General features: G+C 45.5%; 2 protein-coding genes across 2 annotated transcripts in view; one reads left to right on the top strand and one right to left on the bottom strand.

Annotated features, from left to right (window-relative positions):
* cenpp (centromere protein P) overlaps positions 1–26,064 on the top strand; it is a 164,883-nt gene that overhangs the window by 34,263 nt on the left and 104,556 nt on the right. The gene's annotated exons all lie outside the window — the stretch shown is intronic.
* ogna (osteoglycin, paralog a) lies at positions 355–24,871 on the bottom strand. Its single transcript, XM_056272781.1, has 6 exons — positions 24,509–24,871; positions 19,121–19,208; positions 15,160–15,324; positions 13,795–13,997; positions 11,775–11,867; positions 355–2,057 (listed from the first exon to the last, which is right to left on the bottom strand). Exons 1-6 carry the CDS (start codon positions 24,656–24,658, stop codon positions 1,887–1,889), a joined length of 870 nt encoding a protein of 289 aa, XP_056128756.1. The 5' UTR covers positions 24,659–24,871; the 3' UTR covers positions 355–1,886.

Genomic DNA, 26,064 nt, shown 5'->3' on the forward strand with positions numbered 1-26,064 from the left:
CTGTTGCCAAGTTGGCTGGACCAAAGGAATAAGATTAACCCACATTTTCCATATTGGCCTGTGTACTGCCAAGCCCTCAGATATTTGCTTGCGTTGCAGTTTCTGGAAAGTTACTGTGGAGAGATGGAATTCCCATTTCAGCTAACTGGCTGTACCGTGGGCAGTGTCTTGTTTGTTGATTTCTGTTCCATAGGCATGGCCATCAACTTCATAAATTCAGGAGAAGAATAAACTAGAAAAATCCTATTAAACACATTACCCAGCTCCTTTCACTGTACATACAGACATAACACTTGGGAAAAGAAAGTGTTCACGCCTCTCCAAATACAACTCTTTATTAAGTTATGACAGAGTCTGGCTGGTAATGAGGAGCACACTAACTAAAATGTCCATCTACAGAGAAGTAGGAATACAATTCTAAACACGTGCTAGTTAAAAAAAAAAGTTTATTAAAATAGTTTAAAAACATAGTCATGACAAATACACATTTATCTGTACATAATTTTCTTATTCACATAGGTACTAGTCCCCAAACGATTTAAGTAATTACTGTTATTGAAAGGGGAAACTAAGGGAGGACAGGAAGCTCTGATTTTCATCTCAAAGCAGAGAAATGATTAACTTTCACATTAATATACTTCATCCCACTTAAACTGGAGTTTATAACATGTTCAAAATAGAAGAGTTAATTCACAAAGACAAGAGTGACTCTAGAGGATTCTAGATCGACCCTAGAGGGTTCTAGAGGGTCAGTATCCAAATAAAGAAACGTCACAATCAAATGTGATGTAAATTCACACAAATAATTAAAATATAATGCTGGTGAAAGTCCAGTTTCCAGTTTATCTCTCCAAAGTTGTTATTCCGAGTCTGATACAAGCTGGTCCAGTAATGCTTGTGTTTGCCAGGACCACCAGTGTGACATGAAGACCATCTCAAAGCAACATACAGGAGCACCAGGACATTTTAAATACAGAAAACCTTTCAGCATTGTGTGACTTTAAAATTGAAAATGTCAAGATTTCATGAAAATGTCAACCAAATACTGTTTAGTACTTTACCTCAGAGGTTAGCCATTATCTCTGTCTCATGGAGCATAGGAACCTGCTGACATGGGGTTGGTTTACCAAAACTCCGATTTTTTTTTTAAAGAAGTGACTCATACACTTTGGGGGGGGGGGGGGGACCACTGAATTTTCTGAAAGAATGTGGGGCTAGCTGAGTATCATTAAGAATGGATTTTTAAATTTCTGGACAAATTTGTTATCTTTGTTAATATAGAAGCACTTCTCCATGTTTATTCTTTAAAGTTGTAAAGGGACACGTCAGTGTTCAGCTCTTATGGTCTGTAGAACTGACTAAAGAGGAATGTTATTGACTGTGCCACACTGTAACTGTGGTGGCCTCCCAGAAAAACACCCTGTGCTAATTGTAAGTATTCCCCAATAGCAAAGTTGTAAAAACCAGGTCCAGAAAACAAATGTCCAAACCGTGTATTTGCTCCAACCATGTTACTAAAGCAGCTGATTTCATTAGCTAGTTTTCCCCACCTACTTGAGGAGTGGTGTTGACTAGAATCTGCTGGTGTAGTGCATGAGTGGAGCAAATACATGGTTTGGACTTTTACTTTCTGGACCTGGTTTTTACACCTCTGCCCAATAAATACAGTCAGCTGCAAGCTAGCTTGTTAGCTTGCAGCTGACAATACATATTGGTGGAATGCTAACGGCGTTACCAGTAGAATCACTGAAGCTGGGTGTTAAACCAATTGTGAGCTCACATGAGCATTACCTGGCTAAGGCAAAAAACCCATTTATGAAAGCCCTGTGCTCTCCGCTTTGGGAAAACAGCCCATTCCTTGGTGGTGGACTGGCATTTTTCTGCCTTCAGTGGTACCGTCCAATGGGCAGCAACCTGAGGCAGGTGAAGCTGTTGGGGTACTTGGAAAGTAGCACGGGGTTCCCATCCATGCGGATCTCATTGAGGTTGGGTCTCAGATAATACGTGTTGTTTCCTTTGCAGAAGGTATCTGCGCTGATCTCAGTAATGTTATTGTTCTGCCAGGAGAGCAAACACCAAGTCAGAATAGCACTTTGAGGTTTCTATGAAATGTAAAGTGCATTTACAAATAAAATGTATTATTATTATTATTATTAGAATACACAAGAACTCAATATCATTGGGCACATAAACCTGGTTCGGCTGTATTCAGGAGCCAGGAGAGAAGCTGCATCAACTAACACACAACATATCCTACAACTGACCTATCACAGACTGCAGGTAGAATACTAACCGAACAAAGCAGACCACTGCTGAAATACTACCCAACAAAAGTGGAACACTGCTAGAATATTAATACAAAGGCACCGTTGCATAATATCTTGCCCAATTTTCTTGACTGAATTCTTTTTTCTTTGTGAATGCCCCCCCCCCTTTTCTCCCCAATTGTATCTGGCCAATTACCCTACTCTTCCGAACCATCCCGGTCGCTGCTCCACCCCCTCTGCCAATTCAGGGAGGGCTCCAGACTACCACATGCCTCCTCCGATACATGTGAAGTTGCCAGCCGCTTCTTTTTCCCTGACAGTGAGGAGTTTCACCAGGGGGACTTAGCATTAGCACATGGGAGGATCATGCTATTCCCCCCAGTTCCCCCTCCCCCCCGAACAGGTGCCCCGACCGACCAGAGGAGGCGCTAGTGCAGCGACCAGGACACATACCCACATCCCACATACCCACAATTGGCTGTGTCCCAGACACAGCCAATTGTGTCTGTAGGGACGCCTGACCAGGCTGGAGGTAACACGGGGATTTGAACCGGTGTTGTGTTGGTAGACAATGGAATAGACCCCCATGCTACCCAGATGCCCCGTATTTTGGCTGAATTCTTCAGCGGCGAACCGTCAGGGCCTTCTAAGACTCCACAGAAAAGGAAAACACTTTCATGAGTATAATGCAATCTTCTAATCAATCTGTTAATAGTGCATTACATTTTGATTTCGACTACACATACGAATTCGGGAGGCTCTACTTGCAGTCTCTCGGCCAAAAAAAAACCCCATCCAATCAGATTTTTCCCTCTGTTGTAACCATGTGAGAAGACTCCTCCTACCAGCGCTTTCGGCATCTTGAGTGAAGGTCTCCGCTATCTAAATAAGTTAGGTGTTAATACTGGATTGATAGATTACTCAACCAATCAGATTTTGATGTGTAGCGGATGGGTGTATACTTTCATACTTGCACAGCGTCATAGGGCCTTCGCTGCATACAGCCACGTGACCGATTGTTCAGCCAATCAACAGCAGCACCTAGGTCTGTGGTTGAAACCGTCGTGGTTGCATTCCACAGCACATCGCGATAGTTGGTGGCTAAGGTGTGCAGACAAATGCTCACAAGACAAATGCTCACAATACTAATAGAAAAAGAGACAAATGCTCACAAATTGTTTTACAATCTTTATTTTTCAAAAAGTCAACTGAACATTCTGTTGCATGTCACATAAGACATATCACATAGGCCTAAGCATGTGAGAGGGATCACATCTCCCTGAAAAATGAAATGGTGATCTTAAAGATAATCATGATTATAAAACAATTTGTGAGCATTTGTCTCTTTTTCTTTTAGTGTTGTGAGCATTTGTCTTATGAGCATTGGTCTTGTGAGCATTTGTCTTGTGAGCATTTGTCATGGAATCGGTGGCTAATGTTAGCTAGCATTTGTGTTTTTGATTTAGTTAGCTAAGCTAGCTAGCCGTGAATGAGAATAATGTCTCAAGGAGAACTCGTGAATGATGTGGTGGCAGATTTATTAGTCACACCATTTTCAAGACGATCGTTTGGGGAAAAGCAAAGGCTTGTGGAGATGGGCAGACCAACCCCACAGGTAGCGGCTCTGACCCAACCGGAAAAGACGTATGTGCGGCATTTCCAGGCAAGCACCCACGAAAGGTACCCGTGGCTCACTGGATCTGAACAAAGCGGAAAACTTTACTGCTGGGCGTGCCTGCTTTTCTCGTCAGAGAAGGGGTCATGGAACTACACGGGCTTCCAAAACCTGGCTTGTCTTACCAAGTCAGCATTAAGACACCAGGATAGCACAGGACACCTCCAGACAACAGTCAAACTCAAAACATTTGGGGACACAAGAGTGGACCTGCAACTGAATGAGCAGCGAAGAAGGGTAACAGAAATGCACAATGAAAAAGTGAGACAAAACAGGGAGATATTGAAGAAGCTGATTCATTGTGTCATTTTCCTGGGGAAACGGGAGTTAGCATTTCGCGGTCATGATGAGGGCAAGGACTCAACTAATAAAGGTAATTATCTGGAGCTTCTTTCATTTTGGGCCAAGCATGACAAGGACTTGCATCACCACCTGTCTACCAACACGGTGTTCACTGGCACCTCAGGAAAAATACAGAACGATTTGATTAGTGGTGTTGGTGACGTACTGGGGGAAGCAATTACAGAGGAGATAAGCAAAGCACCATTTGTTGCGGTTATGGTCGATGAATCTACAGACGATAGCAATGCAGCACAGCTTTCTCTTGTGCTGTGCTATGTGACTGACTGTTGTGTCAAAGAGAGATTTTTCAAGTTTGAAGATGTGACAGAGGGCAAGCGAGCAGAAGACATTGCAGCTCTCATCCTCAAATTTCTGGAGGAGTGTGAGTGCATGCATAAAGTTGTGGCCCAGTGTTATGCCGGTGCAGTCGTCATGGCATCTGGTCTAAATGGAGTCCAGGCTAAAGTGAAAGAGCAGATCCCTCTGGCACACCCTTAATTTAGTCCTGACACAAGGTGCAGCGAAGATGAGAGAATGCAAGATATTTTACTCATATCTCTCTGGACTGGCTGCATTCTTCTCCAGGTCTCCGAAACGCACGAAACTGCTAGATCAAATATGTGAATGGCGACTCCTGCGAGTAGCACCGACAAGGTGGAACTTCTCTTCCAGGTTGGTCAGCACTGTGGTCGAGATTAAAGATGCACTTAGGGAGCTTTTTGAGTACATCATTGAGCACCATGATGAATATGATGATGATGCCGTACGCAGTGCGAATGGCTATATCGCACATCTGAACAGCTTCGACTTGTAACTTTTTGATGTCAACTTTTTGTGAGTTTTTTGCTTATAAAAATGTACTGTTTGGGAGTCTTCAGTCCAAGGCATTAGATATTGCAGTTCTGCCTGGCCTGAGTGGAAGAGTTCTGCAAAAATATCAAAAAGCAGAGAGACCGTTTTGATGCCATTTATGACGGGACTCAGCGTAACGTAGGTGAGCCAGGAGGACGGAGAGGTCAGGGGCATGGGTTCCCATGCCCCTGACTGCACAGCGACATCCTCGACAACATTCAGACCCAGAATACAAATAGATTTAAAGACCACGAGAAACTTGCTTTCCTTTCCCTTCTTGATCCACAGCAGTTCCCCGTATTCAAAGTCACATTTCCCAATGCTCTCTTCTCCAGACTGACAGAGTCACGGGACCCTGTTCGTCCTGCCCCGTCTGAAGACAGAACTCACAGTCATATATTCTATGGCTGATTTTCAAGGAAAGAGCCCTGCAGACCTGCTCATGTTCCTCCAACAGAAGAAACTGCATGAGGCACTGCACCAACTCTATGCACTGACTTGTTTAGCAGTGACAGTCCCGGTTTCCACGGCATCTGTTGAAAGGACATTTCAGCACTTAAAAGAATAAAAACGTATTCCAGGAATACAACGGGACAGACACAACTCACAGCATTGGCCTCCATTGCCATTGAAAAGGACATTCTGATAGATGTAAAAGCCAAAGGAGTGCTCTATGACCGTGTGATCGACCGTTTCATCCAGAAAGAAAGGAGAATGAATTTTGTCTTCAAATAGACAACACTGGTGAGTCAAATGTCTTTTTTTGTACAGCTAGTTGATTTGCTTAATGTTTGATTGTTTTTATGCCCAGCGGCCCAGCTGGGATGTGTTTGTTGAGTTTCTTGATAGCATATTTATATGCCCAGCGGGATTACTTCCAGTAAGGCTGTATATTACACCATGTCGCCACACAATGTCGCTGCTGTGAAAGTGAAAAGTGTCAAATAACTTGATGAGGGTGATGATTGTGACAATAACAACTTTTGCAACTAAAACATTATAGCATGGCAATATGAGGAGGTGACGTCTCACCGAAGGCCTAGGTCTGAAATGCACGGTCCGCTACTGGAATTCTTAATCTGAAGACTAAAGAGAAAAATACAACAAACTAACTCTGGTAGTATCCTGTAGTTAGCCTACTAAACTACAGACCAGTAGTATAGGCCTAACCTACTAGACTACTGTTGTATCTGGGCTTTATTCTACATAGCGAGTTTCAGAATGATGTGGCAACCTACACAAAATGGTGAAACAGCAGTAAAAATTGTCTGGTTAAGAAATATAAGTTGGAAACTTCTCTGGAAGTATTTAGAAGTATTGGAAATATTTAGACAGTAAGACTAATGGAGCCCTTTGGGGAAGTGTGACATGGTTCCTCTGAGTTGTAGACACCGTTGATCGTTGTCTTCAGTATCAGCCATTGCAGAAGTTGTGTTGTATGCTGTATATCTGTACTTTAGCCAACAGAACTGTTTGGACATGTGTGAAGTGATATTGGCTCACTCCTGAGTCCCAAACCCTTCAGTTAGATACTGTGTGTGGCTGTTTAATGTAGAGCTATAGTACTACAGTAATACTGAAGTGCTGTAGTAGAGTGATACTGTAGTTCTGTAGTAGTGTGATACTGCAGTAGTGTGGTACTTTTGTACTTTTTATGTATAGTTATGTGGTATTGTTCTACTGTGGCATTGTAGTAGTACAGTAATGTTGTACTGTGGTACTATAACAGTGCAGTTGTGTGGTACTTTGAAAGTAGTATGGTGTGGTAGTATGGTACTCTGACATTCTTGTGTAAGAAGTCGGGTTGTTGTGATGCGTCTAGTTGGTGTAATGTTCTGTGCCTGTCACGTGTCACTCTCAACCTTCACCGCTGGCTAGCAGAAATGCGAACAGGAGAGCCAAGTGTGTAAGTCTCTCCCTGCCAGTACATAGCCTCTCCAACAGCAAGCCCTATGTAATGCCTCCTTGTGGCGACACACGGTAACTGGGTACACCTTGGACCCTGGCTGAACTACAAGGGACTCGGGGGAGGTCTGGCCCCTAGACGTGCGGTACGCAGGCCCACCGGTGTGTGGATATTCCTTGATGCCTACGAACCAGCCCCCAGCTATGGGTTGAATAGTGCCACTGCCTAGTCGATACCTCGGGAGAGGACTAGGCTACAGGAGTAAACCCCTACAGAAAATTAATGTCTACAGTGGGGTTTTTTTTGTTTTTCTTGCCCTTTTGTGTCTGTTGAAGTCGGAGAGTACTGCTGACGTCGTGTGTGGCTGCTGCTTCTCCCTCTCGTAGCCCCCCTTCCCATCCATCCCTGTATGTTTGTGCTGTGTTTATCTGTTGTCTTGTTTCACCCCGTTTACTGTAATTCACCCTTATAAACAATACAGTGACTGCAGGTGTCCCACCCTTATAACAATACAGTGACTGCAGGTGTCCCCACCCTTATAAACAATACAGTGACTGCAGGTGTCCCACCCTTATAACAATACAGTGACTGCAGGTGTCCCCACCCTTATAAACAATACAGTGACTGCAGGTGTCCCACCCTTATTAACAATACAGTGACTGCAGGTGTCCCCACCCTTATAAACAATACAGTGACTGCAGGTGTCCCCACCCTTATAACAATACAGTGACTGCAGGTGTCCCACCCTTATAACAATACAGTGACTGCAGGTGTCCCCACCCTTATAAACAATACAGTGACTGCAGGTGTTTCCACCCTTATAAACAATACAGTGACTGCAGGTGTCCCCACCCTTATAAACAATACAGTGACTGCAGGTGTCCCCACCCTTATAAACAATACAGTGACTGCAGGTGTTTCCACCCTTATAAACAATACAGTGACTGCAGGTGTCCCCACCCTTATAACAATACAGTGACTGCAGGTGTCCCCACCCTTATAAACAATACAGTGACTGCAGGTGTCCCACCCTTATAACAATACAGTGACTGCAGGTGTCCCCACCCTTATAAACAATACAGTGACTGCAGGTGTCCCACCCTTATAAACAATACAGTGACTGCAGGTGTCCCCACCCTTATAAACAATACAGTGACTGCAGGTGTCCCCACCCTTATAAACAATACAGTGACTGCAGGTGTCCCACCCTTATAAACAATACAGTGACTGCAGGTGTCCCCACCCTTATAACAATACAGTGACTGCAGGTGTCCCCACCCTTATAAACAATACAGTGACTGCAGGTGTCCCACCCTTATAAACAATACAGTGACAGCAGGTGTCCCCACCCTTATAACAATACAGTGACTGCAGGTGTCCCACCCTTATAACAATACAGTGACTGCAGGTGTCCCCACCCTTATAAACAATACAGTGACTGCAGGTGTTTCCACCCTTATAAACAATACAGTGACTGCAGGTGTCCCCACCCTTATAAACAATACAGTGACTGCAGGTGTCCCCACCCTTATAAACAATACAGTGACTGCAGGTGTTTCCACCCTTATAAACAATACAGTGACTGCAGGTGTTTCCACCCTTATAAACAATACAGTGACTGCAGGTGTCCCCACCCTTATAAACAATACAGTGACTGCAGGTGTCCCCACCCTTATAAACAATACAGTGACTGCAGGTGTTTCCACCCTTATAAACAATACAGTGACTGCAGGTGTCCCCACCCTTATAACAATACAGTGACTGCAGGTGTCCCCACCCTTATAAACAATACAGTGACTGCAGGTGTCCCACCCTTATAACAATACAGTGACTGCAGGTGTCCCCACCCTTATAAACAATACAGTGACTGCAGGTGTCCCACCCTTATAAACAATACAGTGACTGCAGGTGTCCCACCCTTATAAACAATACAGTGACTGCAGGTGTCCCACCCTTATAAACAATACAGTGACTGCATGCATCCCCACCCTTAAGGCCCTGACACACCAGGCCGACGGTTGACCGTCAGCCAATGTCGGGCTGTCGGTGAGCGTCTTGTGACCCTAGTTTTTGTGATGTGTCCCACAGTATCGGCACTAGTCGGACCCCTGTTGGCAGCTTTTTGGCCGATTCGGCATGTTGAATCGGCAGAGCCTGTCAGTGAGCGAGATCACTCTGATTGGCTGTTCAGCTTAGCGAATCGGTGCAGAACGTACATGCTAGTTGGCTGTCGGCTGTAGTCTTTGTGGTGTGTTCAAGTGCTACTTTTTGGCCCAGACGGCAGGTGACGCAACAGTCAGCCTTCGTCGCCGCTAGTCGGTTTGGTGTGTCTGGGACCTTATCAACAGTGGCATAACGACCGAAACTAACGATCAGTTTCATATGCAAATATGGTGTGACCATTAACTAGAGTTACAGTGGCCATGTGTACTATTCACAGAGAGTTGGGGAATGTTGCAATCACAGCATTGTAAGATGGTGACAGATGTACTCTTCCACACACGTCGCCATTGACACAGCGGCGGGGAAGGGGAGAAATCCCACATTAAACAGGCCCTGGTTAAGTGTGGTTATCCTAACTGGGCGTTTGTCAATGCCAGGAAGATGCCCAAACAGTGCAGCAGCCAATCAAAGAGAGGAAAAGGACAACAGCTGTCTGAGTGTGAACCAGTGGTGATTCCATATGTGGTATTTTCCAAACACCGTGTCGCAGTTGCTTTCAAACCCCAAGACACACTGCACCAGAAGTTGGTCCACCCCAAGCATCAGGTCCCCCGACACAAACGGAGGAATGTAGTGTATGCTGTTAAGTTTGGTGTAGGCAGAAATCACAGTGTGGGTGAGCACAGAGAAAATCAGGTGGGCCTAGCCTGTCCAAGACCAGTCATACTTAATAGGTTCTGAAACACATATTAACCAAAACAGACCATTACAACTATACTGGCCTGAATTTACCACAGTCTAATCATACAAGCCTTATACATCATCACATAGCCTGGCACAGCGGGGACACACACACACACACACACACACACACACACACACGCACACACACACACACAGCTGACTGGTGCAACAGCATCATTAACAAGCGTATGGATCGAGGTTCACACAGGGCAGCTGACACCTGGTCAGTTGTCCTGGGTTCTGGGTCCTCTGTGCAATGCGCAGGCTGTACACAGAGTGAAAGAGGAGGGGCTGCTCACAAGCTGGTATTTGTGACATGTACTGCCACTCAAAACATCTGACCTATCATCATCTTGCAGTAAACAAGAAGCAAGAAACAAGAACTTTCATTTTTATTGGTCACCTACTCAGATAATTGAAACAGTAATCATTGATTGCTATTCACTGGATGAGCCAGCAAAAAAAGGAAGCCTTCTGATTGGGTGGAACTGAGTGCCAAGTGGGTGGGCCAGACCCACCTAGTCCCGACCACAGTTACCTGTTAAGTGCCAGGAGGATTGCCATGACTTGGACATTGGGGAAACTAAACAGACGCTGGCCAAGAGGATGGAACAACACAGGAAAGCTAACACGTTAGACCAGGACTCCACAGTCTACACCATCTACAGGCCAGGACTCCACAGTCTACACCATCTACAGACCAGGACTCCACAGTCTACACCATCTACAGACCAGGACTCCACAGTCTACACCATCTACAGGCCAGGACTCCACAGTCTACACCATCTACAGGCCAGGACTCCACAGTCTACACCATCTACAGACCAGGACTCCACAGTCTACACCATCTACAGACCAGGACTCCACAGTCTACACCATCTACAGGCCAGGACTCCACAGTCTACACCATCTACAGGCCAGGACTCCACAGTCTACACCATCTACAGGCCAGGACTCCACAGTCTACACCATCTACAGACCAGGACTCCACAGTCTACACCATCTACAGACCAGGACTCCACAGTCTACACCATCTACAGGCCAGGACTCCACAGTCTACACCATCTACAGGCCAGGACTCCACAGTCTACACCATCTACAGACCAGGACTCCACAGTCTACACCATCTACAGGCCAGTGGCCACTCTTCCAGGGGTGAGGATGTGCACATCCTTGATAGGGAGGAACACTGGTTTGAACGGGGAGTCAGAGAGGCCATCTATGTGAAGAGGGAACGACCATCCCTGAACCGGGGGGGGGGGGATCTAAGAGTACATCTGTCACCATTTTACAATGCTGTAATTCGCAACATTCCCCAATCCTCTGTGAATAGTACACATGACTGTTGTAACTCTCGTTAATGGTCATGGTAGTTTGCATATGAAACCGATCATTGGTTTGGGTCGTTATGCCACTGTATTGTTTATAAGGGTGGGAACACCTGCAGTCAGTTTAGACTGAAGAGGTCACTTATACCTTTTTTCTACTACATGGTACCGGCTCAACTCGACTCGACTTGCAGAGTGTCGTTTTCCATTACCATAACAGTACCCCCTCAGTGTAGCTAGTCTGCATTGATTTTGGTACCCACTCCGGTTTTTTGGAACCTCAACAAAGGTGGTACCAGAAAAGTGGTTACAGTTACCAAAATACCGGTACTTTCCAGTCATGGAAAACGAAAAAGTCAAAGTCAAGTTGAGCTGGTACCATGTAGTGGAAAATGAGCATTAGATGATGATGAAACGTTTCTGTCAGTAAACATTGTGTCCAGATGAACTGATTCAACTTGCTGTGATAGTGTAGTTAGTGTTTTTGTATTGCTGACCTGTAGATGAACGACTCGCACGCTCTCTGGGATGTTGGGAACTGCCTCCAGCTGGTTGTCAGCCAAGAACAGATTCACCAGCCTGGTCAGTTTCTGTAAGGAAATAAATTCACATCACAGAAAATTAAACAAAACACAAACCTTATAACTCCAGTTATCCTTTTTTTTCTCCTCGAAATGTACAGATGAGCCTAAATGTTTTGTTGTGCCTTCATGGAGCTGGAAGGAGTCAGTTTTGTGATCTCAGGTCTCAGATGACCTTTACACTTGAATCTTTTAGTTTCTGAAAAGTTGAATCTTTGATGTGATGTTATTGTCTTGCAGACCACTTTATCTAACCATCTCTGTTGTTTGAATCAGTGATGTACTGAGCTGTAAGGTCTTGGCCTAAGCTTAATTTCAGGAAACCCTAACCCAACGGCAAGTATCACATGCTGGTCTTGACTCGTTTATTTGGCAGTTTGTTTTTGTAACATTGCAAACATGAATTCCGTTTTGGTCTTCATTTGTGCTTCTCAGTTAGTTAGTTAAAAAATACATGATGGTGAAAAAACTCTTTTACTATTAAATGTTGAAGAGGACGCTAGTCTAGAAGGAATATATTGTGTTGCTGAACATTTGGTGCAGCCCAGTTTTAATCTGTTTAGCAGATGTGATGAATACATGTGAAAGTCATGACATCTGAGATGCAGGATGAAGATAGGCGATGCCACACACAAACCACAAAAAGTTTTCATCATACTTTGTTTCCTTACAGTCATTTATGGCTTCCAATGAAATTTGATCTCCTGTTGAAGACAATATTCAGTGCGTTACATGCACAGTTAAGTGGAGCTACAGTTATAGCTCCATCAGGCCATGTAATTGGACTACTGTCGTTGTCCCAGCACACAAGAACCGGGGAAGAACTGATTTATTGATGGAAGTATGTCCGATCCCAGTATGGTAGGTGGCAATATGCCCCCTTTCAGCTGGTTGCTATTTTTTTCCTCTATTTTTGTTTTTGTTTTTTGTTTTTTGGGGATGTTTCCCTTTTTCTCCCCAATTGTACATTGTACTTGGCCAATTACCCCACTCTTACCCACATCCGACTTTCCACCCGCAGACACGGCCAATTGTGTCTGTAGGAGGTAACACAGGGATTCAAACTGGCAATCCCCATGTCAGCAGGCAACAGAACAGACCGCTATGCTACCCAGACGCCCCCAGCTGATTGCTATTGGACCTTCTTCCGGTTGACCTATTGCGTCACATACCAAACAAGTGACAAACAAGTTAGCAAACAGCAAGCAGGTTCCATGTGGAGCGGTGAAAACATGGACAACTTTACAGTGCTGTACACTTAATATGTACTCTACGCTTTACTTTTGGTACAAATGAGATGCACGCTTGTTGCACCATGTTCGACGTCCTGGTGAAAGACCGCCGCGGGGAACTATGGCTCATGCGCAGAATGCCTTGGCCAGTTCGGGGCTGATTGAAGCGTATACATGCCAGAGTCAATCCATCCCCAGCCACATCATCTAGGTGTGTAAGTCTGACTTTGAGAAATTCAAGTTGGTACAATTTCAATGGGACTAACATGTTTACATGTATTTTAAAAGTCCAGTTTTAGTCGGACTAACACAATAAATCCACTTTTTCTAACATCATGTAAACGTACAGAACCTCAGTTTTCCTGCCAGCCCACTCTGCTTTAACAAAGGATCATTAGATCGTTGACCAGTGTGCTGGAATTACAGTTGTGCTTTGCTTATTTCAGACAAGTGGAAAAGAAGGCCACATATGTCCTTTGATCTGAAGTAGACACTAACCATAAATTCTGGGCATGGTCATTATTCTCCAGATTAATTGAAAGAAACTTTTGTAGTAGGTTTTGTGGAGAAGCAGGTGGTGTAGGAGTTTGACTGAGTGGATGCTGAGTGAGTCGAGTGGTTCTAAACTCCGGCTGCAGTGAGGACTCAGGTGAGGATCAGAGGATTTCATCTTAATTCAAAGTTATGAGGTTGAAAATGTGTACCTTGAAAGCTGTCGCCTTGACACCCTTGGTTCTGAGGAGGTTATGGTTGGCGTTAAGGGAGATGAGTTTGGAGGGGAGCATTGGCAGTTTGACCAATCTGTTCTCGGCCAGATTGAGCTCCTCCAGCAGGGTGAGTTTAGAGAATGCCCCGTCCTCAATCTCTGAGATCTGGTTCCCTGTCAGGTAAATCCTCTTCAGAGTCACTGGACAGAGAACAGCAAAAACCTATTGGTACAGTGATAGCTATTGTACAGTCTTCCTTTGTGTATTCATTCTGCACCCATCTTTTCTTGAATGTTAAAAAGTTGGATCAAATGACTGGAATACAAATTTATCTGCTGCTACTTTAACAAAAAGCAGTCAGAAGGCTTCACAGGGCCCCTGCAGCAGTTTTCCAATTAGGTTGACAAAGCTTTGGTGTCAAAATGTTGCAAGCCAAAAAGAGGTTATACTGTGATGGTGTGTTAGCTGAGTGTTCTAGCTTGGCATGCTAGCTGGGTATGTTAGCTGGTCAAGACTGCAGGGCGTGTAGGCTGGATATTCTAGCTTGGCATGCCAGCTGGACATAACTGCAGGGTGTGCTGGTTGGGTGTGCTAGCTTGTCATGCTAGTTGGGTATGTTAATAGCTGAGCATGACTGCAGGGTGTGCTGGCTGGGTGTACTAGCTTGGAATGCTAGCTGGGTATGTTAGCTGGGCATGAATGCAGGGTGTGCTGGCTGGGTGTGCTTGCTTGGCATGCTAGCTGGGTATGTTAGCTGGGCATGACTGCAGGGTATGCTGGCTGGATGTGCTAGCTTGGCATGCTAGCTGGGTATATTAGCTGCATGACTGCAGGGTGTGCTGGCTGGGTGTGCTAGCTTGGCATGTTAGCTGGGTATGTTAGCTGGGCATGACAGCAGGGTGTGCTGGCTGGATGTGCTAGCTTGGCATGCTATTTGGGTGTGTTAGCTGGACATGACTGCAGGGTGTGCTAGCTTGGCATGCTAGCTGGGTATGTTAGGTAGGCATGACAGTAGGGTGTGTTGGTTGGGTGTGCTAGCTTGGCATGCTAGCTGGGTATGTTAGCTGAACATGACTGCAGGGTGTGCTGGCTGGGTGTGCTAGCTTGGCATGCTAGCTGGGTATGCTAGCTTGGCATGACTGCAGGGTATGCTGGCTGGATGTGCTAGCTTGGCATGCTAGCTGGGTATGTTAGCTGGGCACGACTGTAGGGTGTGTTGGCTGGGTGTGCTAACTTGGCATGCTAGCTGGGTATGTTAGCTGAGTATGTTCACTGCAGGGTGTGCAAGTTGGGTAAACTAACTGGGTGGACTAGCTGGGTGTGTCAGCAGGGTGTACTGGTTGTATCCTGCCCAGCACTTACCGATGTCAGCAAAGTCTTTAGCGGTGATCTTTTTGATTTTGTTGTAGCGGGCGTACAGGTAGGCAGTCTCTTTAGGGAGTGTAGGAACAGCTGTCATATCGGGAATCACATCCTCACAGTAGACAGAGCCAGTCAGACAGACGCACATTAGACAGGTTGGCAGATCTGCAATGCACAACAGCTATTCAAAGCAAATTCAATCACGTCTAACAAGACCTCGCCATTAATATATTGACTAATAACACATTCCATATAAATCTTAAGTTGATAGAAACACCGTGTGCTTTACAACACATCCAGAGACTAAAGGTTGATGGTGATATTTCTAAATGTTAATTTATCAACATTAAAGCACTCAGTGGAAACTAGTAATAATTAGATTTTCATTTGAAATGTTTCCACTCTGAGTGAGGACTGATGATGGTGTGAAGAAGGCAGCCATCCTGTCCTTCACAAAAATGAAGAGGTCTGTTCTAGTCCCTGTTAAACTGTTAACCTGCTGACCCTCGTATGGCTTTCATATTCAACACCACACACACACACACACACACACACACACACACACACACACACACACACACACACACACACACAAACAAAACATTCTCTCATACACCTTTGCTCTTCTGTACTCGTGCAGAACCTTATTAACTACATTCATTCCCAAAACCCTCAACCTTAACCACCAGAGCTACATGGCCAACCTTAACCCTGACCTTAAAAAGTAGTTCTAAATGGATGGCGTCTGTCTCTGTCTTATCCTCAGTGTTCATGTAGTCCATAGTTAGGTTTCATTTGTAGTCATCATCCCTCTCTCATCCCTCTCTACTGGACACAGCTGCAGCTTGTCATCTACACTTCAATATCATTAATGGAAATCAAATCCACAATCCTCATTCAGTGTAAAAAACACTCCGTGATTCAGGCAAAGCTAGTAGCTTGATGCTATAGCAGTTTTCTAACCTGACCCGAAACCCATGTTCCAACCCCGAAATCTGATTTTTTTTATTTTGAGCTACTTTAATGATCCCCGTAGGGAACTTTGCTCTGCATGTAACCCATCCTAGCTGTGTAGCTAGGAGCAGCGGGCAGCCACCATGCAGCGCCTGGGGACCAACTCCAGTTCGTCTTGCCATGCCTCGGTCAGGGGCAGGAGTACTGACCCTAACATGCATGTCTTTTTGATGGTGGGAAAAACCAGAGCACCCGGAGAAAACCCACCGCAGGCACGGGGAGAACATGCAAACTCCACACAGAGGACTACCTGGGATGACCCCCAAGGTTGGACAACCCCGGAGTTCAAACCCAGGACCTTCTTGCTGTGAGGGGGCAGAGCTAACAACTGGGCTACTGTGCCGCCTTGGTTTAAAAAGTCACAAGATCAAGAATTGATCAAGACTTTTTTCCCCACTTCTCTTCTAGAAGTTTCAGACCTGTATAACAACCCTGGCGTGAGAGGGACTGAGAGGGGTTTCAGACCTGTATAGTAACCCTGGTGTGAGAGGGACTGAGAGGGGTTTCAGACCTGTATAGTAACCCTGGTGTGAGAGGGACTGAGAGGGGTTTCAGACCTGTATAGTAACCCTGGTGTGAGAGGGACTGAGAGGGTTTTCAGACCTGTATAGTAACCCTGGTGTGAGAGGGACTGAGAGGGGTTTCAGACCCGTTTAGTAACCCTGGTGTGAGAGGGACTGAGAGGGATTTCAGACCTGTATAGTAACCCTGGTGTGAGAGGGACTGAGGAAAGTTAAAACTCAGACAACATGATGCTGCATTGCTGTTACATATCAACAGGGCCTAAAGAATGACACCATATGGAGCTTAAACATGACAACTGGTTAAATGTCCTCACTTTGCATGAATGTCCCCACTGTTATTGTTAAAAACTGGGTCCTCACAAATACAGCTGTACAAGATCACAAACACACACAGACACACATACACACACAAAAACAAAACTCACACATACACACCAGTGTTGTAGGAATCAGGTCCTGTGACTCAAGTCTCTGTTGTGATGATTTGTGACTTGGACTGGAATGTTGCTGAGCTGAATTTGGAGTCGGACTCACTGAGGAACTGACCCAGTAGTGATGACATAAAACAGTCATGCTCGGGAAGGAGGTAAAACTAGCTAAGACAGAGTGGACATTTGCTTAAGTGCATATCGTTGATTACTGTGACCTGGATTTGGACAACAACCTGATCCATCAGTCCTGATTAGTCCTACCAGTCTCTCTGTGCTGTGAATCATCAAATAGGAAATTCTGAACGGTTTACTGTTTCATCCTTCGCTCTGTTGTCCTTCCTGGTTTCTGCTGGTTTTGATTCTTAGACAGTGTTTCTACCAGAGCCCTTTCACTGGATTTCTCTTCCGAGCCATCCCGGTTGCTGCTCCACCCCCTCTGCTGATCCGGGGAGGGCTGCAGACTACCACATGCCTCCTCCCATACATGTGGAGTCACCAGCTGCTTCTTTTCACCTGACAGTGAGGAGTTTCACCAGGGGGACGTAGCACATGGGAAAGATCACACTATTCCCCCCAGTTCCCCCTCCTCCCCCGAACAGGCGCCCCGGCTGACCAGAGGAGGCGGTAGTGCGGCGACCAGGACACATACCCACATCCGGCTACCCACCTGCAGACACGGCCAATTGTGGCCGTAGGGACACCTGACCAAGCGGGAGGTAACACAGGGATTCGAACCAGCGATCCCTGTGGTGGTAGGCGACAGATTAGACCGCCACGCTACCCGGATGCCCTGGATTTCTCATTTTTTATGGTGAACTTGCGCTGTCAGTGCCCTCAGCCTGCACAGGTACTCGAGCTCTTTTACGTGCTCAGTGGTTTGAGCATTTCAGCTGTTCAGAATGTGCCTCTAAGTGCACAGCTCACCAGTGTCTCCAAGCACCACTGCCCAGTCAGGCTGAAGTGTGGGCTGTGCCTCATAACCAACAGAAAGGACGCAGCAGAGACACAAGTGAGCAGCATAGTGGAACAAATAAGATGGAGCAGCTCATCTTGTTGATGCAGGAGGACATCTATACAGCAAAACAAAAAAAATGTAGCTAATAAGTCATTAGAGCTAAGAGAAATAAAGGGGATGGCTTAATGTTTCTTATGTCAACACACTGCTTCCCTGTAATTTGTGTCACATAGTAACATCAAAAGTGTGACTCCTCCCAGTGCTCACCTCCTGTAGCAGCCTCGGCCGCTATGCTAGTGCTCACCTGCAGTGTCTGCAGAGCACCGAGGGATCTCCGGCTGCTTTGGAAACCTCATTATTAAACCCAGAATGCTGTGGATTGTTATTTTTCCATGATAATGACGAGTGTGACGATACCTGAAGCACTCCACTGTGCTTCATAGCTATGTAGCTGCAGACTACCTACACACCCATTAACATAGTGCAGCATGACTGCTGGACTATATAGACTTCAAAGTTCTCTTGCAGCAACTCTCTAGCATGACTGCACTATAGCGCAGTATACCAAGGTTGGTATTAAAATGGGCTTTGGGTTTCGATGTCCTGTCAATAGAGGCAGTTAACTAATATTGGGTTCTGTTACCAGGTTGGAGCGCAGTGTGGCACTGAGCACGATACTGAAGCCATGACATCTCTCACCATCAGAACCAGGGCAGAGTCCCTGAGCCCGTTTCCTGTCTTTACACCTTGTATGATATCTAACTGTCGGTTGATTTGGGACTGAATTACTTACTAACTTGTTTTAGCTTTATTGTCGCATCCTTTATCGTCAAATAAAATATGACTTGGTAATACTTTTTACTGACATATGTGTATCACTGACAGTTTTTAAATGAAGACAGATTGACAGACAATATTTTGATGAAGACAGACTGGCAGAAAGTTTTTATATAAAGACAGACACACAGTGTTTAGATGAAGACAGACACAGTGTTTAGATGAAGACAGACACAGTGTTCAGATGAAGACGGTTTTACCCAAGGCGTCGCCACCCTCAGGGATCGGGCTTGCATCTGATTCATCATCAGCTTGGATATCAGCATCCACACCAGGAATTAGTGCTCTCTACAAAGGAAAATACTGGGTGTAAATCTAGAGGTTTCATGTAACTTCACAACAAGGGTCAGAAGGTCCATCAGGGTCAGGAGATAAACAGACGACACAAACCTTCATACATTAAATGAGTCTGGAATAAGGGCAAGTCAGAGGAGATGAACAAAGAATTGGAGCAAAAAGAGGAAAAAGACCCAATTAGCCTCTGCGTTTGTGTAAAAACAAGACTGAAAAGGTGAGCTAATGATTTAAGCTAAAATCCATTTACATGACCATGGATCCAAAAGGAAACTTTTCAAAAGTCTAGACCCATACATGCTTCGAAGAGGCGGACTCCTCAAGCCTAATTCCTGTCGTTTGTTTGGCCAAGATAAGGCAGTCTGCAGATCTCTACCAGCAATACATTTTGGTAGCATCTCATTAATACAGCTATATGAAGGAGCTAATCCGTGGAAGGATTTTGGAGTCCTCCAGTCTAAAATTGACAGGGAATTAGTGCAGGGACTCACAAACAGGAGGACTATCAGCACTCTGTTTGGTCCCAGCTGCATTGTTTAGCATTCATAGATGACTTATTGTGTTTTTGGGAAGGCCCAAGAGCAACAGTGGTGGCATGGTGGTGTCGTGTTTAGCACTGTTGCCTCGCAGGAAAGAGGTTCTGGGTTTGAGTCCTGGTCCACATCCTCCCTGCGTGGCATTTGCATTATGCCTGGGTGGGAGGACATTATATGCCATACATACATATATCATTGTCTAAGGTATGCAAGTGTATGTGGGAGGCAGGGGCCATTAGATGTGACTGTGAGGTTTTTTGTCCCCCCCCCCTTTTCTCCCCAATAGTACTTGGCCAATCACCCTATTTTCCAAGCCATCCTGGTCTGTGCTCCACCCCCTCTGCTGATCTGGGGAGGGCTGCAGACTACCTCATGTCTCCTCCGATATATGTGGAGTCACCAACCGCTTCTTTTCACCTGACAGTGAGGAGTTTCACCAGGGGGACATAGCGCATGGGAGGATCACGCTATTCCCCCCAGTTCCTCTTCCCCACTGAACAGGCGCCCCAACCAACCAGAGGAGGCGCTAGTGCAGCGACCAGGACACATCTGGCTTCCCACCCACAGACATGGCCAATTGTGTCTGTAGGGACGCCCGACCAAGCCGGCGGTAACACGGGGATTTGAACTGGACATCCGATGTGACTGTAAGTTTAACCTGAGTGTTGTCAGCTTAACAATGGAAAGCGAGCGTGCTTTGTATGATGGCCTCTGAAGGAAGCGTGTATAGACTGATCATAAGCGACCCAAAGTTTAGCCCTGTGGCACATATATTTAGATATTTTCATATTTATATTTACTATGTGATAAGGAATGACTAAATAAGGAGAAATATGATTTGTTGGGTTGGCCTGAAACCAACTTAACGGTGACTGAGACTTCTTACTCCATGTAGGAGGATATCATAGCCACAGTCACTGTTACCAAATCATGGAGGGGTGTAAAAAATGAACGTAGTATTTGAGGATTGCAACGGTTGTTAGCAAGCATATTTTAAAGTTAGCTTGCCTGGCAGTTTTAATGCTCCGAATGGAATAAAAAAAAACAAAAACAATCTGCAAAGTTTTTTTATCTCCAATTTTAATTTGCCACTTGACCCTGAAATAATTGGTTGGTAGGCAGATTGGTCAATGAATGTAGTTTTATCAGCATCTGTTTTCAGTTAATCATGATTTAAATGTAGAACATCCCTCGAAGAGCCCGTATGTAATCCGTTGGTCACGGTCCACATGTTTCCCTGCAGGCTGTGTGGGCAGGCAGTGTGGAGTATGTGTGGTCAGAGGTATGTATGGCTCTCAGCTCTACGTCCTGGCACTGGCTCCTGGTGAGGAGCTGCATATGGTTTGGGTTGATGAGAAAATGAGTCCATCCTAGCTGAACAGCAGTGTGACTGATTTTAAAGTGAGGTCTTACTTCCTCGGTCTGTGCTTCTGACATCATATCTTTCTCCCTCATTGCCTATCAGAGATCAGAAACCAGTCTAGTCTCGGTTAGAACCAGGAGTGAATATCATGTATTCAGTGGTCCAGCATCCAAGTTAAAAAACCTGACCTCTGACTTTCTTCTCCAGGCGGGTGGTGAGACCTGACCTCCAGTCTTAAACTTAGAGTCCCCAGGCATGCAGGAGGAAACCAGTTTAAACCAGAGAATACACACACCGATAGAAGTTATGAGAGAAGACAGGTCTCTGTAGGCCATTTGTAAATAACAGCTTTTTACCCTGGATCAGTTCAAACTGGAAACTTTCTGCATCAGAACTTCAGCGGTCCAGCTGCTACAGATCTCTCTCTCTTTCTTTGCTGAACTGTGTTAGACTGTTAAGAAGTTCATCAAGCGCTTCTCAGAAGCTCCCAAAGGAGTTAGGCTATGTTTGGTTTTGGCATCCTTTAATGTTAAAGAGGTGGTGTGGTTGATTAAAGGTTAGTGTGGTTGGATAAAGGTTAGTGTGGTCGGTGAGAGGTTAATGTGGTTAGTTAGAGGTTAGTGTGGTTGGTTAGAGGTTAGTGTGGTTGGTTAAAGGTCACTGTGGTTGGCTAAAGGTTAGTGTGGTTGGTTAGAGGTTAGTGTGGTTGGTTAGAGGGTAGTGTGGTTGGTTAGAGGTTAGTGTGGTTGATTAGAGGTTAGTGTGGTTGCTTAGAGGTTAGTGTGGTTGGTTAGAGGGTAGTGTGGTTGATTAGAGGGTAGTGTGGTTGGTTAGAGGGTAGTGTGGTTGGTTAGAGGTTAGTGTGGTTGGTTAGAGGGTAGTGTGGTTGATTAGAGGGTAGTGTGGTTGGTTAGAGGTTAGTGTGGTTGCTTAGAGGTTAGTGTGGTTGGTTAGAGGGTAGTGTGGTTGATTAGAGGGTAGTGTGGTTGGTTAGAGGGTAGTGTGGTTGATTAGAGGGTAGTGTGGTTGGTTAGAGGTTAGTGTGGTTGGTTAGAGGTTAGTGTGGTTGCTTACAGGTTAGTGTGGTTGGTTAGAGGGTAGTGTGGTTGATTAGAGGGTAGTGTGGTTGGTTAGAGGGTAGTGTGGTTGATTAGAGGGTAGTGTGGTTGCTTAGAGGTTAGTGTGGTTGGTTAGAGGTTAGTGTGGTTGGTTAGAGGTTAGTGTGATTGGTTAGAGGGTAGTGTGGTTGGTTAAAGTTTAGTGTGGTTGGTGAAAGGTCAGTGTGGTTGATTAGAGGTTAGTGTGGTTGGTTAAAGGTTAGTGTGGTTGATTAGAGGGTAGTGTGGTTGATTAGAGGGTAGTGTGGTTGATTAGAGGGTAGTGTGGTTGGTTAGAGGGTAGTGTGGTTGGTTAGAGGTTAGTGTGGTTGGTTAGAGGTTAGTGTGGTTGGTTAGAGGGTAGTGTGGTTGGTTAGAGGTTAGTGTGGTTGGTTAGAGGGTAGTGTGGTTGGTTAGAGGTTAGTGTGGTTGATTAGAGGTTAGTGTGGTTGGTTAGAGGGTAGTGTGGTTGGTTAGAGGTTAGTGTGGTTGGTTAGAGGGTAGTGTGGTTGGTTAGAGGGTAGTGTGGTTGGTTAGAGGGTAGTGTGGTTGGTTAGAGGGTAGTGTGGTTGGTTAACGGTTAGTGTGGTTGATTAGAGGGTAGTGTGGTTGATTAGAGGTTAGTGTGGTTGATTAGAGGTTAGTGTGGTTGCTTAGAGGTTAGTGTGGTTGGTTAGAGGGTAGTGTGGTTGGTTAGAGGTTAGTGTGGTTGATTAGAGGGTAGTGTGGTTGATTAGAGGGTAGTGTGGTTGATTAGAGGTTAGTGTGGTTGGTTAGAGGTTAGTGTGGTTGATTAGAGGTTAGTGTGGTTGCTTAGAGGTTAGTGTGGTTGCTTAGAGGTTAGTGTGGTTGGTTAGAGGTTAGTGTGGTTGCTTAGAGGTTAGTGTGGTTGGTTAGAGGGTAGTGTGGTTGATTAGAGGTTAGTGTGGTTGGTTAGAGGGTAGTGTGGTTGGTTAGAGGGTAGTGTGGTTGTTTAGAGGGTAGTGTGGTTCTTTAGAGGTTGGTGTGGTTGGTTAGAGGGTAGTGTGGTTGATTAGAGGTTAGTGTGGTTGGTTAGAGGGTAGTGTGGTTGGTTAGAGGGTAGTGTGGTTGGTTAGAGGGTAGTGTGGTTGGTTAGAGGGTAGTGTGGTTGTTTAGAGGTTAGTGTGGTTGGTTAAAGGTTAGTGTGGTTGATTAGAGGGTAGTGTGGTTGGTTAAAGGTTAGTGTGGTTGATTAGAGGTTGATGTGGTTGGTTAAAGTTTAGTGTGGTTGGTGAAAGGTCAGTATGGTTGATTAGAGGTTAGTGTGGTTGGTTAAAGGTTAGTGTGGTTGATTAGAGGGTAATGTGGTTGATTAGAGGTTAGTGTGGTTGGTTAGAGGTTAGTGTGGTTGATTAGAGGTTAGTGTGGTTGCTTAGAGGTTAGTGTGGTTGGTTAGAGGTTAGTGTGGTTGGTTAGAGGGTAGTGTGGTTGATTAGAGGGTAGTGTGGTTGGTTAGAGGGTAGTGTGGTTGCTTAGAGGTTAGTGTGGTTGGTTAGAGGGTAGTGTGGTTGCTTAGAGGGTAGTGTGGTTGGTTAGAGGTTAGTGTGGTTGGTTAGAGGTTAGTGTGGTTGGTTAGAGGGTAGTGTGGTTGGTTAGAGGGTAGTGTGGTTGGTGAAAGGTCAGTATGGTTGATTAGAGGTTAGTGTGGTTGGTTAGAGGTTAGTGTGGTTGGTTAGAGGGTAGTGTGGTTGGTTAAAGTTTAGTGTGGTTGGTGAAAGGTCAGTATGGTTGATTAGAGGTTAGTGTGGTTGATTAGAGGTTAGTGTGGTTGGTTAGAGGGTAGTGTGGTTGGTTAGAGGGTAGTGTGGTTGTTTAGAGGGTAGTGTGGTTGCTTAGAGGGTAGTGTGGTTCTTTAGAGGTTGGTGTGGTTAGTTAAAGGTTAGTGTGGTTGGTTAAAGGTTAGTGTGGTTGTGAGCACTTGACAGATCTGAGGCTGTTAGCTGAGTAATATCTAACAGACGAGTCTGGTGTAATTGGTTATCTTTCGTAGGAGAACAGCAAACTATTTATCTGTTGTGGCAAAGGACATAGTCCCTCCTTAACAGTCATCTTCATCATGAGACATGACACCCATTTTTATCTCGGAATTATCTTGTCCTCAACTATGAGTGGAGCACATGTCTTTTAAACTACATAAGCAAAAACAAGCTAGAACCTCCCAGTGATATGTAATTTCCAGCTGCAAAAGCACATCTAGTTGGATGGAGTGCTCATTCAGACCAGTCTGTGTATAAAAACACCTCTAAACCTATCTGAATAGGAGGGAACAGGTTTTACCTTAGCCCTTCTGGATTCCACATAGACTCCGTCTCCCTGGCGGCCCATAACAGTCCCTGCCGTCAGCTGTGTGTCCTGGCTAAAGCCACTTGCTGATGCCAGTAGCAGCCAAGCTAACAGTATACAGGTGAAGAGGATAGCTCTCATCATGTCCCGGTTTCAGTGTGCCGAGCAGACCGCCGTCCAGAACCTCCTCTGTCCCCGCTCGCCTTCTAATGACTGTATTTAAAGACTCTTCCAGGAGCTTCACGCAAATTCTTCAGCCTCATTTTATAGAGCAGAGGACTTAACCCTTTACTCTCCACACACACACCCCTCTGCAGAGGGGGGGGGGGATGATGGGGGAAGGGGCAGAAAAAGAGAGCTAAACAGATGAACAGCAAACGCAAGGGAGCTGAGGGTCCTCTTGGCACTTTGTGGGCCATGTGTTGAATATGTGCTCAGACAGAACGTTGAGCAGCATGTGTGTAGTGTGTCTGTGGTGTTTAGATCAGCCAGGCTGTAACCAGTCTGTCCCTCATCAACCTTACTACACTTTTATTCAAACATCTCATCTGATGGGACTCAACTGATGGTTAGTTGAATATACTGTGCTGTGTGGATGATTCAAACTCCACTGTGTGTGTGTGTGTGTGTGTGTGTGTGTTGATGTAGAACACTTTGATTGGTTGCACATGTTGTCCGTTGAAAACATTAATCTGCAGACTGAGTGCTAACAGCAGCCAAGCCTTTCCCACAGGGCCAGGACTTTCACTTCTCCTGGAGATCAACGAGTAGAGCAGAGCACCAACGCTACCTTATCGCTCGCTTGACAGTCCCTCAAAACACAACATCCTCAGTGAACTCACAACACAGAACATCTTGGATGTGGCCAAGACAACATGCTAACTGTAGACACCCATATTTTAAAAATAAACACTTGGTTTCTCTTTTGTCTGCTCATTGGAGGTTTGTTGATGAAGAGGGAGGACATTGAGAAAGGGTCAGGGAACAAAAATCTTGAGTAAGGTTTTAACTTGTCGTTTCTTTGTCTGATAATTTTTTATTTTTATTTTTGGAATTTCCCCCCCCTTTCTCCCCAATTTTATCTGGCCAATTACCCCACTCTTTCGAGCTGCCCTGGTCGCTGCTCCTCCCCCTCTGCCGATCCGGGGAGAGCTGCAGACTACCACATGCCTCCTCCAATACATGCGAAGTTGCCAGCCTCTTCTTTTTCCCTGACTGAGGAGTTTCGCCAGGGGGACACAGCACATGGAAGGATCACGCTATTCCCCCCCAGTTCCCCCTTCCCACCAAACAGGCACCCCGACCGACCAGAGGAGGCGCTAGTGCAGCGACCAGGACACATACCCACATCCAGCTTCCCACCCACAGACACAGCCACATGTGTCTGTACGGACGCCTGACCGAGCCGGAGGTAACACGGGGATTCGAACCGGCAATCCCCGTGTTGGTAGGCAACGGAATAGACCGCTACGCTACCCGGACGTTCCCTTTGTCCGATAAATTGTTAAAATACTCGTACAGATCTCCCTTATTCACTACCAAACAATCTA

Source organism: Lampris incognitus, chromosome 2 (assembly GCF_029633865.1).
Source record: "Lampris incognitus isolate fLamInc1 chromosome 2, fLamInc1.hap2, whole genome shotgun sequence".
In the NCBI taxonomy this organism is placed as follows: domain Eukaryota; kingdom Metazoa; phylum Chordata; class Actinopteri; order Lampriformes; family Lampridae; genus Lampris; species Lampris incognitus.